This window comes from Triticum aestivum, chromosome 5D (genome assembly GCF_018294505.1).
Source record: "Triticum aestivum cultivar Chinese Spring chromosome 5D, IWGSC CS RefSeq v2.1, whole genome shotgun sequence".
Lineage (NCBI taxonomy): Eukaryota > Viridiplantae > Streptophyta > Magnoliopsida > Poales > Poaceae > Triticum > Triticum aestivum.
This window is the reverse complement of record NC_057808.1, coordinates 440,072,430-440,085,152: the sequence shown is the minus strand read 5'-3', so window position 1 is coordinate 440,085,152 and position 12,723 is coordinate 440,072,430. Positions and strand designations below refer to the sequence as shown.

Sequence of the window (12,723 nt, the reverse complement as noted above, 5' to 3'; positions counted from 1 at the left end):
ACACTTTCCCAGTTTGCGACAAGGGGCACACTGCATGTGCGCCGCTTGTCGCAACCTGGGAGTTTCCCTTTTTCGTAGATTCGTTTATCCAAAATGTTTTATCTCTTAAACCATGCATTCAAATCTCGAACCGTTTTCACGTTGGGTTCCTCGCGTCGAGATCTTCAAAATTTACATCCCATGTTGATAGGTTTTGACGAACTTTATTTTACATAAAAAAGGACGAAAAAACTGAACCGGGAACACAATAATTTTTTTCTTCCCAAAAGACGTTTCCGAGAGGCCCGGCCATGCCTCTTGCGGAAGCAAATCTGTGCCTCTCATGGAAGCAAAACCGTGCCTCTCGCGGGAGAAAAAAAAAGAAAATGTGTTCTTTTTCGATTCCAAGAGGCACGACCGTGTCTTTTGTGGAAGCAAACCGTGCCTCTTCCGAACGGGAAAAAAGGGAGAAAATACATTTTGTTCCGTTTCTGAGAGACACGGCCGTCCCTCTCGCGAAAGCAAAACCGCGTCTCTCGTGGAAGCAAAACCATGCCTCCAACCGAAGAAAAGAAAAAGAGAAAACACTTTTTTTCCAAGAGGCACGGGCGTGCCTCTCGCGGAAGCAAAAAAAATGAAACACATTTTTTTTTTGTTTTCGAGAGGCACGACCGTGCCTCTCCCGGAAGCAAAACCGTGCCTTTCGTGAAAAAAAAACCATGCCTCTCACGGAAGGAAAAAATGCGTTTTTTCGCGTCATTTTTTTTCAATTTTTTTTCTTTTCAAAAAGTTAAGAAAGACCGATGAAAAACCGCAAAGCCAAAAAACCCAGAAAAAATCATCTAAAAAGCCAAAAACGAGAGCGAAAAAAAATCCAGAAGAAATGCACAGAGCAGTACACGTGGCGGCGGCTGAGAGCGTGCCAAATGACATGCTCTCAGCCCACCCAATGATCGTTTGGAGGCTCCCGAAGAAGCGCTTCTTAACTAGTTGCTTCCAAAGAAGAGAGCAGTACACCAACTCGCAATAGGCCCATTCCAGTCGTTAAATGAAATGTTTCTGTCAAGCACGAGTCCCGAAGGAAGAGTGAATGGGCTGTCAGCCTCCCATTGGCACGGCCTTTTATCACTTACACCTTCTAAAAAGTGTTAATAAAAATCATTTCAACCCCTCAAAAATAAAATCAAAAATCATTTCAACTTTTCCTAAAAATATCTTTGATAGTTCCCTACAAAAAAATCAAAAAATATGACACACCACAATTTCTTTCCATGTCAAATAGAAATGCTTTGTCTATTTTTTATGTTTCTATTTATACTGTTTGCAAAAGTGTTCGTGTATCTTAAATAAAAAATGTTCACAATACTTGAGAAAAATATTTCTGTACAAATCAAAAAATTGTTTTATGTCTAAAACTCCATTTAAAAAATGTAATGACTACAAAAAGAAATGTTCGAGTACATTAGAAAAAATGTTCAATAATTTTATAAGGAAAGTGATTACAAATAATAATAAAGAAAACCAAGACCACCTAGCAAGGAATGCGACCATATATACTCCGTATGATTTTGGCCGCCGTGTTTGCTAATGCCTTGTACACTCAATCGTGAGTGTCTACTTGTTCAGTGAGCTCCATGTACGGACCTAGCAACGAAAACAATGAAAACTGCTCGTAGATCGTCGATTATTGGATGAGCCTGTCTATTCTGCATTGGAGAACACGATGAGACCTCGTTTGGTGCTGGTGGTTTAGAGAGTAGAAAAACAGAGTATTTTGGGGATTATCCCGTCTATCCCCAAAACCCTGAAAAACCCTACATACCATTTGGTGGGCCAGTTTCCGAGGGAACGAGCCCTGATTGTCCCCTGTGAACCATACCTCTCGTGTATTCTTCTAGGGCAACTCCAATGCCTGTCTCTCAAATCGCTCGCAAATATTCGAACAAAGGCATTCAAACATTTTTTGCCATTCAACGCGGTGTTGCAAATGTCCGCGGAGACGTCTGCAAGTTCGAATTGCCGCAAGCCGGCCACAAACTGGAAGGAGTTTTGTGGGAGTCCGGACCTCTGTCACGTAGGATTCTCACACCCCCATCCCACTCAAATCTTCACTCCCGGACCATGTTTTTTTTCACTGCATCAATCTCCCTGATGGCCTGTAATTGCATCTCCAACACCGACCCTTAAACCGCTCGCATAAGTCCGGAGCGCGCGACCCAGACGTGTTGTGCCATCCAACAACGCTGGCCTGTATCGGTCCGCCGAACGGTCCAGACACACTTTTTCTCGCAAACCGGATACAAACTGAGGGGGGGGGTTTGGGGTTAAATCAAAATTACACAGAATAAAGGAGTATCTTGCTCTGATACCAATTGAAAGCGTAGGTTTACTCCTAGAGGGGGGGGGGGGGTGAATGGGAGATTTTTAGAAATTCCTCAAACTCTAATGAATTTGACGAAGATCGAGTGAACAAATAGAAACGAGGCGAGACTAATTCATCACAGAAACTTAGAGCATGCATATAAGATACATACAAGTGAAGAACATGTAATCCTACAAGCATTCAAGCACGAGGAAGATGAACTTAAGAAGTGAAAAATAACATAATGAAAGTCTTCACTTAAGTTCTTCAGAAAATTGATCACAGATTTTTCAACAACGGAATAACTTAAAGTAAAGGGTGAAGAATTTGAAATCAGGTAGGCTCGGTGAAGAAACAACAATTTTATAGACCAGTTCCAGTTGCAACTGCACGTCTGGTTGAGGCGACTGAGTTGAACTCCGAAGAAACTAAGTCTTCACCATATTCCTCTTGAGCTAAGGTCATAACAGACCTTGCCCAATCACTCGTGGTAAGTCTTTAAGATAGACTTTCAAAACCTTCACAGACTTGTTCACCGCCAAGCCACAGTTACTCTTGGGTGCTCAGAACATGATGCCTAACCGTCTGGAAGAATGATAGTCTTCAAAGGTAACATGCGTCGGATCACACATATCAAACTCTTCAGTGACGGTCAGTCACTTTGGCTTTGGTTGGGTTTTTCCTCACTTGGATTTTTCACAAAGTCGTCAGAGGAAGGGTTGCTCTCAAATGACATGTGTTAAGTTCTCTCTAGAGTAGCCAACCAACAAGTGGTTCTAGGGGGGCGGCTCTTTATAGCTAGGGGGAACCCGACATGAATTGTCATAAATGCCCATTAGGACATGACCGTTGTCAGGATAAGGATCCACTCAACAGCTGGCACATGGCGCAGCAACGGTCGGAAAAATTGAACTCTCAAATTCGTCGGGGAACTCAATTTCCTCACGGGAGGCAGATCGCACTCGCGAACTCCTAACTCCTCAGTCTGACCAAATCCGTCAGCAACCAGAAGAACTACGTCTCTGCCACTAGCAAATTCGTCGGCACTGCCAAAGATTTCCAAAGGCTTCATTCGAAGCGGTACGATATGAATAGTTTTGAGCATCACTTTGGAAAAACGATATATGGATCACCTAGACCCCTTTTAATAGTACGGTTTTTTCTATGACTAAATAAGAAAAAAGAAACAGCGAAAACAAAAGTCTTCACGCTTCCATTTCTTCACTTCAATTTCTTCAAAGGCCGCACCAAATTCTTCACTTAGAGAAATACATTTTGAGGGGTCGTCTTTCTTCGGTCAAGCCAAATCTTCAGGGACTATATCTCTTGTGTACACTCACAAACACATTAGTCCTTTAACCCATTTGTCTTCAATACTCCAAAAATACTAAGGGGGCACTAGATGCACTTACACTTGGTCCGTGTTGTGCCCTTCTTGCTTGGTGCCTATGTGGCGTCAGTCCAAGGGTAGCTCTCCGGGCGTTACTGTGTCGTCGTACGAATCGACGCCAATGACCATGGACATGGTGGCGTTCAAGCGTGCTCGGCGGTGGCCGTCGGTAGTCACTGGGTTGCCCTCCCCCCCGGTCCACCGGAACCAGCTAGGGACACATGCGTGGGAGCCTCTTACTGTGTAGGTGCCGCCCGAACCCGGTGGCTGACCCCGGGCTAGGAGTGAAAGGTGGTCCCTTTCACTCTTACTACTGTGGTCAGGTGGTCGTGACGTGGATGGTCGGTGGTGCCCAGGGGAATGGATGCCAGAGCGGCGGCTCCGGACGGCAGGCTTCACGATTGGCTTTCCGGTAGGCTTCGTTGTGGCGGTGGTGGCTCCATCTATTGGTCGTGTGGGCGACTAGGAATATAGTGGCGGGAAGCTCAGGCCTGCTCTGGTGGGGCCCAAGTCCGGGGTGGGCAAGTTGGCCTTGGTTGAGGTGGTGGCCGAGACTCCTCTTGGTGATGCAGGCGAGTGTCTGAGCGAAAGCTCCGCGCCTCTGGCGCCGACGACGGCGACGCCCGCGGGTGCCGCTTGCTTCTTGAAGACGGCATCGTGGATCTCGTCCCGGTTTCAGGGCTCATGGTGAAAACTTGTGTCTGTTCTCAGACTCGGCAGCGGTGACACTTCGTGCCGTCACCCTCTTGGGGGCATTGTCATAGAGCTCAGGGGTCTCTATTCGGGCCTCGCTGAGTTGTATCTTTTGATTTGCTTTGTGAAGGGAGCCTCTCCGCCGTATTGTATCGTTCGACCGTGTACTTTCGTTCGTTACTTTATTTATAAAGAGAAATATTCAGCCATCCTACAATTTCCACCCGCCCCACATGTTGTCAAATGCTAGCTTCCCCAGCGGCTGTAGGGGATTGCTCGAGAGCATACAAGGATTTATCAAGCTTCCGAACATGCTGCGGTAACTTGGATGAACAAATCCTGGCGGTTGACACATGTACACATCCTTCCAGAAGGCATCTAAAAACGCATTTTATTCTGCTATATCCACGAACTCACTGACGTTAGACCAGCGAGCAGCCCATATTGAACGGCACTGACCTCCAAATTCATCCGATTATAAAATGCTGCACCTGATCCGCGCCACCCAACACAAATAATATTACCAGCGCGGCCCCCCCCGCCCAAAAAATTAATATATCAGCGGCAGTGTCAGTGCGTCGATCTTTGAATCAACCAGCCATCGATCCTCAGTCCAAGAAACTGCTAAGCTGCCTAGCGTCGACGTCGACGATGGATCACAGGGCGAAGCGGGTGGCGATCGTCGGCGCCGGCACGAGCGGGCTGGCGGCGTGCAAGCTCCTGCTGGCGCGCGGGTTCCGGCCGGTGGTGTTTGAGGCCGGGGAGTCCGTGGGCGGGCTGTGGACGCGCACGCTCGCCTCCACCAGGCTCCAGTCGCCCACCGCCGCCTATCGCTACTCGGACTTCCCCTGGCCGGACTCCGCGGGCGCGTTCCCGCGCCACGACCAGGTCGTCGACTACCTCGCCGCCTACGCGCGCCGCTTCGGCGTCGACGCGTGCGTCAGGTTCCGGAGCCGGGTCGTCGCCGCGGAGTACGTCGGTGCGGAGCCGGAGGGCGCGGCGGACGTGTGGGAGAGGTGGAACGGCAACGGCGAGGCCTTCGGCGACGGCTCGGGCGCGTGGCGCCTCACCGTGGGCCACCGCGGCGCCGGCAAGCAGGAGCCGGAGACGCAGGAGGTGCACGAGTTCGACTTCCTGATCCTCTGCATCGGCAGGTTCAGCGGCGTGCCCAACATCCCGGTGGCGTTCCCGGGACCGGAGGCGTTCCGGGGGCGGGTGCTCCACTCCATGGAGCTCTCCGACATGGCCGACGCGGACGCCGCGGCACTGGTCAAGGGGAAGCGCGTCGCCGTCATCGGCTCCAGCAAGTCTGCCTTCGAGATCGCCGCCGACTGCGCGGAGGCCAACGGTGCGGCGTCGCCGTGCACGATGGTGTGCCGGAACCCTCAGTGGCTGCTGCACAGCGCGAACGTGTGGGGCGGGATCAGCATCGGGTACCTCTACATGAACCGCTTCGCCGAGCTCATGGTCCCCCGGCCCGGCGCCGGCGCCGCCTCCCGCCTACTCGCCGCGCTGCTCGCGCCGCTCGCGTGGGCGATATCGGCGGCGACGGGGGCGTACTACCGGAGGGCGATCCCGATGCGGGAGCACGGCATGGAGCCCGGGCACGGGTTCGCGAGGAGCGTGTCGTCGTGCCTCCTCTCCATGCTCCCCGACGGGTTCTACGACAAGGTGAAGGAAGGCAGCGTCGTCTTCGCGAGGTCCAGGTCCTTCGTCTTCTGCCACGACGGCCTGGTGCTCGACGGCGCCGGCGCCGAGAAGCGCGTCGTGCCAGCCGACGTGGTGGTCCTGGCCACGGGCTTCCTCGGCGACGAGAAGCTGAAAGACATGTTCGCGTCGCCGCGGGTGAAGGACATCATCGCCGGGTCGCCGGACACGGCCGTGCCGCTGTACCGGGAGTGCGTGCACCCGCGGATCCCGCAGATGGCGGTGGTGGGGCACGCGGAGGGGCTGAACAACATCTACGCGAGCGAGATGACGGCCAAGTGGGTGGCGCGGCTGCTGGACGGCGCGTTCCGGCTGCCGGGCGTGCGGCGGATGGAGGAGAGCTGCGCGGAGTGGGGCAGGTACTACGCGCGTCGGAGCGGCGGCGGCGGTGAGGGGCAGCGCCCGTGGAGGCCGTGCCTCGGCGCCGTCAACGTGTGGTACAACGACGAGCTGTGCCGCGACATGGGGTGCGACCCGAGGAGGAAGAGGAGGAAGGGGCAGGGGCTCCTCGCCGAGTGGTTCCAGCCGTACGGCGCCGTCGACTACGCCGACATCCAGTGACTACGCCGACTTCGTTGGAATGCTGGGAAAGACAAGCAGGCCAAAAGGATGGGTATTAGACAATTCGATCAATGTAATTCTTCCTTTTTTCAGGGATAGATCAATGTAATTCAAACCGTTTGTTATGGAAGTTATAACATTTGAACTTCTTAATTTTATTTTTTTGTAATTTATAACTAGTGCTACATTGGTCAAACAATTGATATAGGGATATGCATGGGCCTTTTAAACCGAAAAAAGTTAGTATTGTTATCAATAACATTTTTCAAAAAAGCCCTCGACCTTGACCCGCTCCACGCGACCCTGCCATGGTCGCGCCATGGGGAGCGGCCTTAGGCGGCGAGCCATCAGGGAGCGACACGAGAGCACACCTTCGTTGCCAGCATATCCAACGGCCACTGCAGGAGGCACAAGCATGTCGAGTCAAACCCTCGGTCTAGACTTCAGCTATTCCCCGACGCATGCTGATGGTGTCCTGGATCGGGGGGGGGGGGGGGTACTCACCATGTCGTCTCCCGCCCAGATGGGTTGGGCTGAGCACCCCCCATGACGGACACCAGTATAGGCCATCTCCAAGAAGGCCCATGGTGCAAAGAACGAATATTCTCGAAGACTCGGTGCATACTCCAGGACTTAGAAGTCATCCACGACACCATAACCATATACGTAGTCGGCTTATCTGTAACCCTAGACCCCTAGTATCTATAAAACAAGGGGCAGGGCTCGTAAATGACAATAGGCAATATTGTGGTAGATCACTTGTACTTTATACTCCATCCCAAATTAATACAAACACAAGCATGACGCCGGGTATTATCTATTCGAGAGAGTTCGAACCTTCGTAAAACCTCGTGTCCTTATTACCATCATCTCTAGACTACCAGCTCAGGACGCCCTACCCGAGATTCACCGGAATCAACTCCATCACACGTGAGACAACATGCCTCCCCGATTGCGAATCGCACAGCTACCTCACTAGTAGAAAACTGGGCTTTGGTCACAGGGCAATATTCACATTAGTTCCGGTTCAGTCACGAACCGGGACTAATGTGAGCATTGGTCCCGGTTCGTGCGGCCAGGGGCCTGCCGGGCCTCGTGGGGGCATTAGTCCCGGTTCGTCCGGCCCCTTTGGTCCCGGTTGGGGGGACAAACCGGGACCAATGGGCCTCGCTCCTGGCCCACCACCATTGGTCCCGGTTGGTGGCTTGAACCGGGACCAGAGGCTCACCCTTTAGTCCCGATTCATACCACAAACCGAGACTAAAGGGTTGGTCTTAGTAGCGGTCAGAGTTTAGTCCCACCTCGCCAACCGAAGGGCGCTCACACCGGTTTATAAGCCCGTCCCTCTCTGCCTTGTTGAGCTCCTCTCAAAGTGAAAATAGATGCCCTTATACAGGGAATTTGACCTAAATTCAGAGTAAACTTCTTTGAATTTCATAGAAATTTATTATGAATTTAGGTTGAATTTTCTCTATAGGCGCATCTATGTTCATTTTTTATAGTAAATAAAATAAATAAACCTTAATAAAATAAATAAAAATAAATAAACCTTAATAAAATAAAATAAAATAAACTATAGTAAATAAAATAAATAAACCTTAATAAAATAAATAAAAATAGCAGCAGTAAAATAAATAAAAATAGCAGCAGTAAAATAAATAAAAATAAAATAAATAAAGTAAAATACATAAGTAATTAGAAACAAAATGGAATAAAATAAATAAGTTTTTTGTTGTAAGTAGAAACAAAACAAAATAAATAAAGCAAAAGAGAAAACAAAAAACAGGGAAAAAATTATGCCACCTACTGGGCCACCACGGCCTGAATACGACTTGAAACCCATCCATGGGCCAGGATTCAGGCCCGCAGAAGGCCCAGTAGGCCCCACAGGCAAAGAGAACGGTTAGGCCCGAAAGCCTGCAGTTGAGAGGAGCTCGAGAGGGTGGGCGCAGCAGCGCTTATAAACCACTCTCGAGCTCTCTCAACTAGCGAGGTGGGACTAAACTTTTGACGCGGGGCAGCACAAGGCCTTTGGTCCCGGTTGGTGCCACCAACCAGGACTAAAGGGGGGCATGCGTACCGGTTCGTGGCACCAACCGGGACCAATGCCCCCCCTTTAGTCCCGGTTGGTGCCACGAACCGGGACCAATGAGTTGCCTATATATACCCCATCGCCACAGCAGAGCACTCCACAGTGCTCTGTTTTTTCTGGCCGGCGAGGGGAGGGCATTTGGGTGCTCTAGCTCACCTCCTATGCACATGAGGTGTTCGATGAAATGTCTGAGCCACACTAGTTAATCTTTCTCCTCTCGAAACTCGACCTCCGAGCTCCATTTTCCCCGAGATTTGTCTAGGTTTAGCGGTCCGTCACGTCCCGTCCCCGTCTTCACCGCCGTCGATCGCCCGCGCCGATCTCGTCGCCAGCACCACCGTGGTGAGCCTCTTGTTCTTATCTTCTTTCTGAAAGAAAAAAATTCTTACTTTAGATAGATACTTGTCTAATTTTGTTACTTTTATTATTCCTTCTTATTACATAGTGCGATGGTTTTGGTATCCGCCCCCGTCGGCCCTCGTCCTGTCTATGATTCGGATGTGGTATATATTATCTTTTTATAACTATTTGGTTCATTTATTGTTTATGACAAATATGCCGACCAACGTGACATAGATTTTATTTATCTAGGAGGTGGTTGAACCGGAAATTCCAACCGACCCTATTGTCGAGAGGTTAAATTTAGTTGAAGAAGAAAACAATTACTTGAAGGAAAAAATAAAAAAATTGAGGAGGAGAAGATGATATTGGAGTTGCATGTTGCGGATGTCGTCGATGATCACAAGATCAAGATGGATGCAATGCGCTTGAAGATTAGAAAGATTAGAAAATATGCCATTCATACCGAGGCTTGGTATCATTATGCCGTTGGATCAATTGTTACCTTGGTTGCGATTATGATCGCATTTGTTTTCGCATTGAAATGTTTTACATAGTTTCAATGTATGGTTTAATTAATTAGATGCTCTGGAGAGCTATATATATGTTGTTAGATGAGAACTATGTATGTACTTTGGTTTTAATGTGATGATGAACTTCTATTAATTTGGTCACTTAATTATCTATTCATGATGTTCTGTAATGGTTTTTGACACACTTAATTATATATAATGCACGCAGATGAACCGGCAATGGATGTACGGTGACAGACACACCTCCGAGTACATTAAGGGCGTGCATGATTTTCTCGAAGTGGCTGAGGCAAACAAGCAGAATGGTTTTATGTGTTGTCCATGCCCTACATGTGGGAATACGAAGTCTTACTCTGACCGGAAAATCCTTCACACCCACCTGCTTTACAAGGGTTTCATGCCACACTATAATGTTTGGACGAGGCACGGAGAAATAGGGGTTATGATGGAAGACGGCGAAGAAGAAGAGGACGATGACAACTATGTGCCCCCTGAATACGGTGATGCTGCAACGGGGGAAGCTGCTGAAGATCAAGAGGAACCAGACGATGTGCCCAATGATGCTGCAAGGGGGGAAGCTGCTGAAGATCAAGAGGAACCAGTGCCCGATGATGATGATCTCCGCCGGGTCATTGTCGATGCAAGGACGCAATGCGAAAGTCAAAAGGAGAAGCTGAAGTTCGATCGCATGTTAGAGGATCACAAAAAAGGGTTGTACCCCAATTGCGAAGATGGCAACACAAAGCTCGGTACCGTACTGGAATTGCTGCAGTGGAAGGCAGAGAATGCTGTGCCTGACAAAGGATTTGAGAAGCTATTGAAAATATTGAAGAAGAAGCTTCCAAAGGATAACGAATTGCCCGACAGTACATACGCAGCAAAGAAGGTCGTATGCCCTCTAGGATTGGAGGTGCAGAAGATACATGCATGCCCTAATGACTGCATCCTCTACCGCGGTGCGTACAAGGATCTGAACGCATGCCCGGTATGCGGTGCATTGCGGTATAAGATCAGACGAGATGACCCTGGTGATGTTGACGGCGAGCCCCCCAGGAAGAGGGTTCCTGCGAAGGTGATGTGGTATGCTCCTATAATACCACGGTTGAAACGTCTGTTCAGAAACGAAGAGCATGCCAAGTTGATGCGATGGCACAGTGAGGACCGTAAGAAAGACGGGAAGTTGAGAGCACCCGCTGACGGGTCGCAGTGGAGAAAAATCGAGAGAAAGTACTGGGCTGAGTTTGCAGCTGACCCAAGGAACGTATGGTTTGGTTTAAGCGCGGATGGCATTAATCCTTTCGGGGAGCAGAGCAGCAATCACAGCACCTGGCCCGTGACTCTATGTATGTATAACCTTCCTCCTTGGATGTGCATGAAGCGGAAGTTCATTATGATGCCAGTTCTCATCCAAGGCCCTAAGCAACCCGGCAACGACATTGATGTGTACCTAAGGCCATTAGTTGAAGAACTTTTACAGCTGTGGAATGGAAACGGTGTACGTACGTGGGATGAGCACAAACAGGAGGAATTTAACCTGCACGCGTTGCTGTTTGTAACCATCAACGATTGGCCCGCTCTCAGTAACCTTTCAGGACAGACAAACAAGGGATACCACGCATGCACGCACTGTTTAGATGACACTGAAAGTATATACCTGGACAAATGCAGGAAGAATGTGTACCTGGGCCATCGTCGATTTCTTCCGACCAACCATCAATGTCGAAAGAAAGGCAAGCATTTCAAAGGCGAGGCAGATCACCGGAAGAAGCCCGCCATGCGTACCGGTGATCACGTACTTGCTATGGTCAATGATTTACACGTAATCTTTGGAAAGGGTCCCGGCGGACTAGCTGTTCCGAATGACGCTGAGGGACACGCACCCATGTGGAAGAAGAAATCTATATTTTGGGACCTACCCTACTGGAAAGAGCTAGAGGTCCGCTCTTCAATCGACGTGATGCACGTGACGAAGAACCTTTGCGTGAACCTGCTAGGCTTCTTGGGCGTGTATGGGAAGACAAAAGATACACCTGAGGCACGGGAGGACCTGCAACGTTTGCACGAAAAAGACGGCATGCCTCCGAAGCAGTATGAAGGTCCTGCCAGCTACGCTCTTACGAAAGAAGAGAAAGAAATCTTCTTTGAATGCCTGCTCAGTATGAAGGTCCCGACTGGCTTCTCGTCGAATATAAAGGGAATAATAAATATGCCAGAGAAAAAGTTCCAGAACCTAAAGTCTCATGACTGCCACGTGATTATGACGCAACTGCTTCCGGTTGCATTGAGGGGGCTTCTACCGGAAAACGTCCGATTAGCCATTGTGAAGCTATGTGCATTCCTCAATGCAATCTCTCAGAAGGTGATCGATCCAGAAATCATACCAAGGCTAAGGAGTGATGTGGCGCAATGTCTTGTCAGTTTCGAGCTGGTGTTCCCACCATCCTTCTTCAATATCATGACGCACGTCCTAGTTCATCTAGTCGACGAGATTGTCATTCTGGGGCCCGTATTTCTACACAATATGTTCCCCTTTGAGAGGTTCATGGGAGTCCTAAAGAAATATGTCCGTAACCGCGCTAGGCCAGAAGGAAGCATCTCCATGGGCCATCAAACAGAGGATGTCATTGGGTTTTGTGTTGACTTCATTCCTGGCCTTAAGAAGATAGGTCTCCCTAAATCGCGGTATGAGGGGAGACTGACTGGAAAAGGCACGCTTGGAGGGGACTCAATAATATGCAGGGACGGATATTCTTGGTCTCAAGCACACTACACAGTTCTACAGAACTCTACCTTGGTGACCCCGTATGTCGATGAACACAAGAACAGTCTGCGCTCCAAACACCCGGAGCAGTGTGACGACTGGATTACATGTGAACACATCAGGACTTTCAGCAGTTGGTTGGAAACACGTCTCAGAGGTGACACCACTGTTTGTGATGAGTTGTACTCGTTGTCCAGGGGACCATCTTCGACTGTATTGACTTACAAAGGATACGAGATAAATGGGAATACATTTTACACGATCGCCCAAGATCAAAAGAGCACCAACCAAAACAGCGGTGTCCGC

The 12,723-nt window shown here is 49.5% G+C and overlaps 1 protein-coding gene across 1 annotated transcript; it reads left to right on the top strand.

Moving 5' to 3' along the window:
* Window positions 1-5,036: 5,036 nt before the first annotated feature.
* LOC123125364 (probable flavin-containing monooxygenase 1) lies at window positions 5,037-6,844 on the top strand. The gene has a single exon (XM_044545873.1). It carries the CDS (start codon window positions 5,076-5,078, stop codon window positions 6,690-6,692), a length of 1,617 nt encoding a protein of 538 aa, XP_044401808.1. The 5' UTR covers window positions 5,037-5,075; the 3' UTR covers window positions 6,693-6,844.
* The last annotated feature ends 5,879 nt before the right edge of the window (window positions 6,845-12,723 follow it).

Excerpts from the sequence above, each read along its gene's own strand:
- LOC123125364 (XM_044545873.1), top strand. The coding sequence starts at position 5,076 with ATGGATCACAGGGCGAAGCGGGTGGCGATCGTCGGCGCCGGCACGAGC.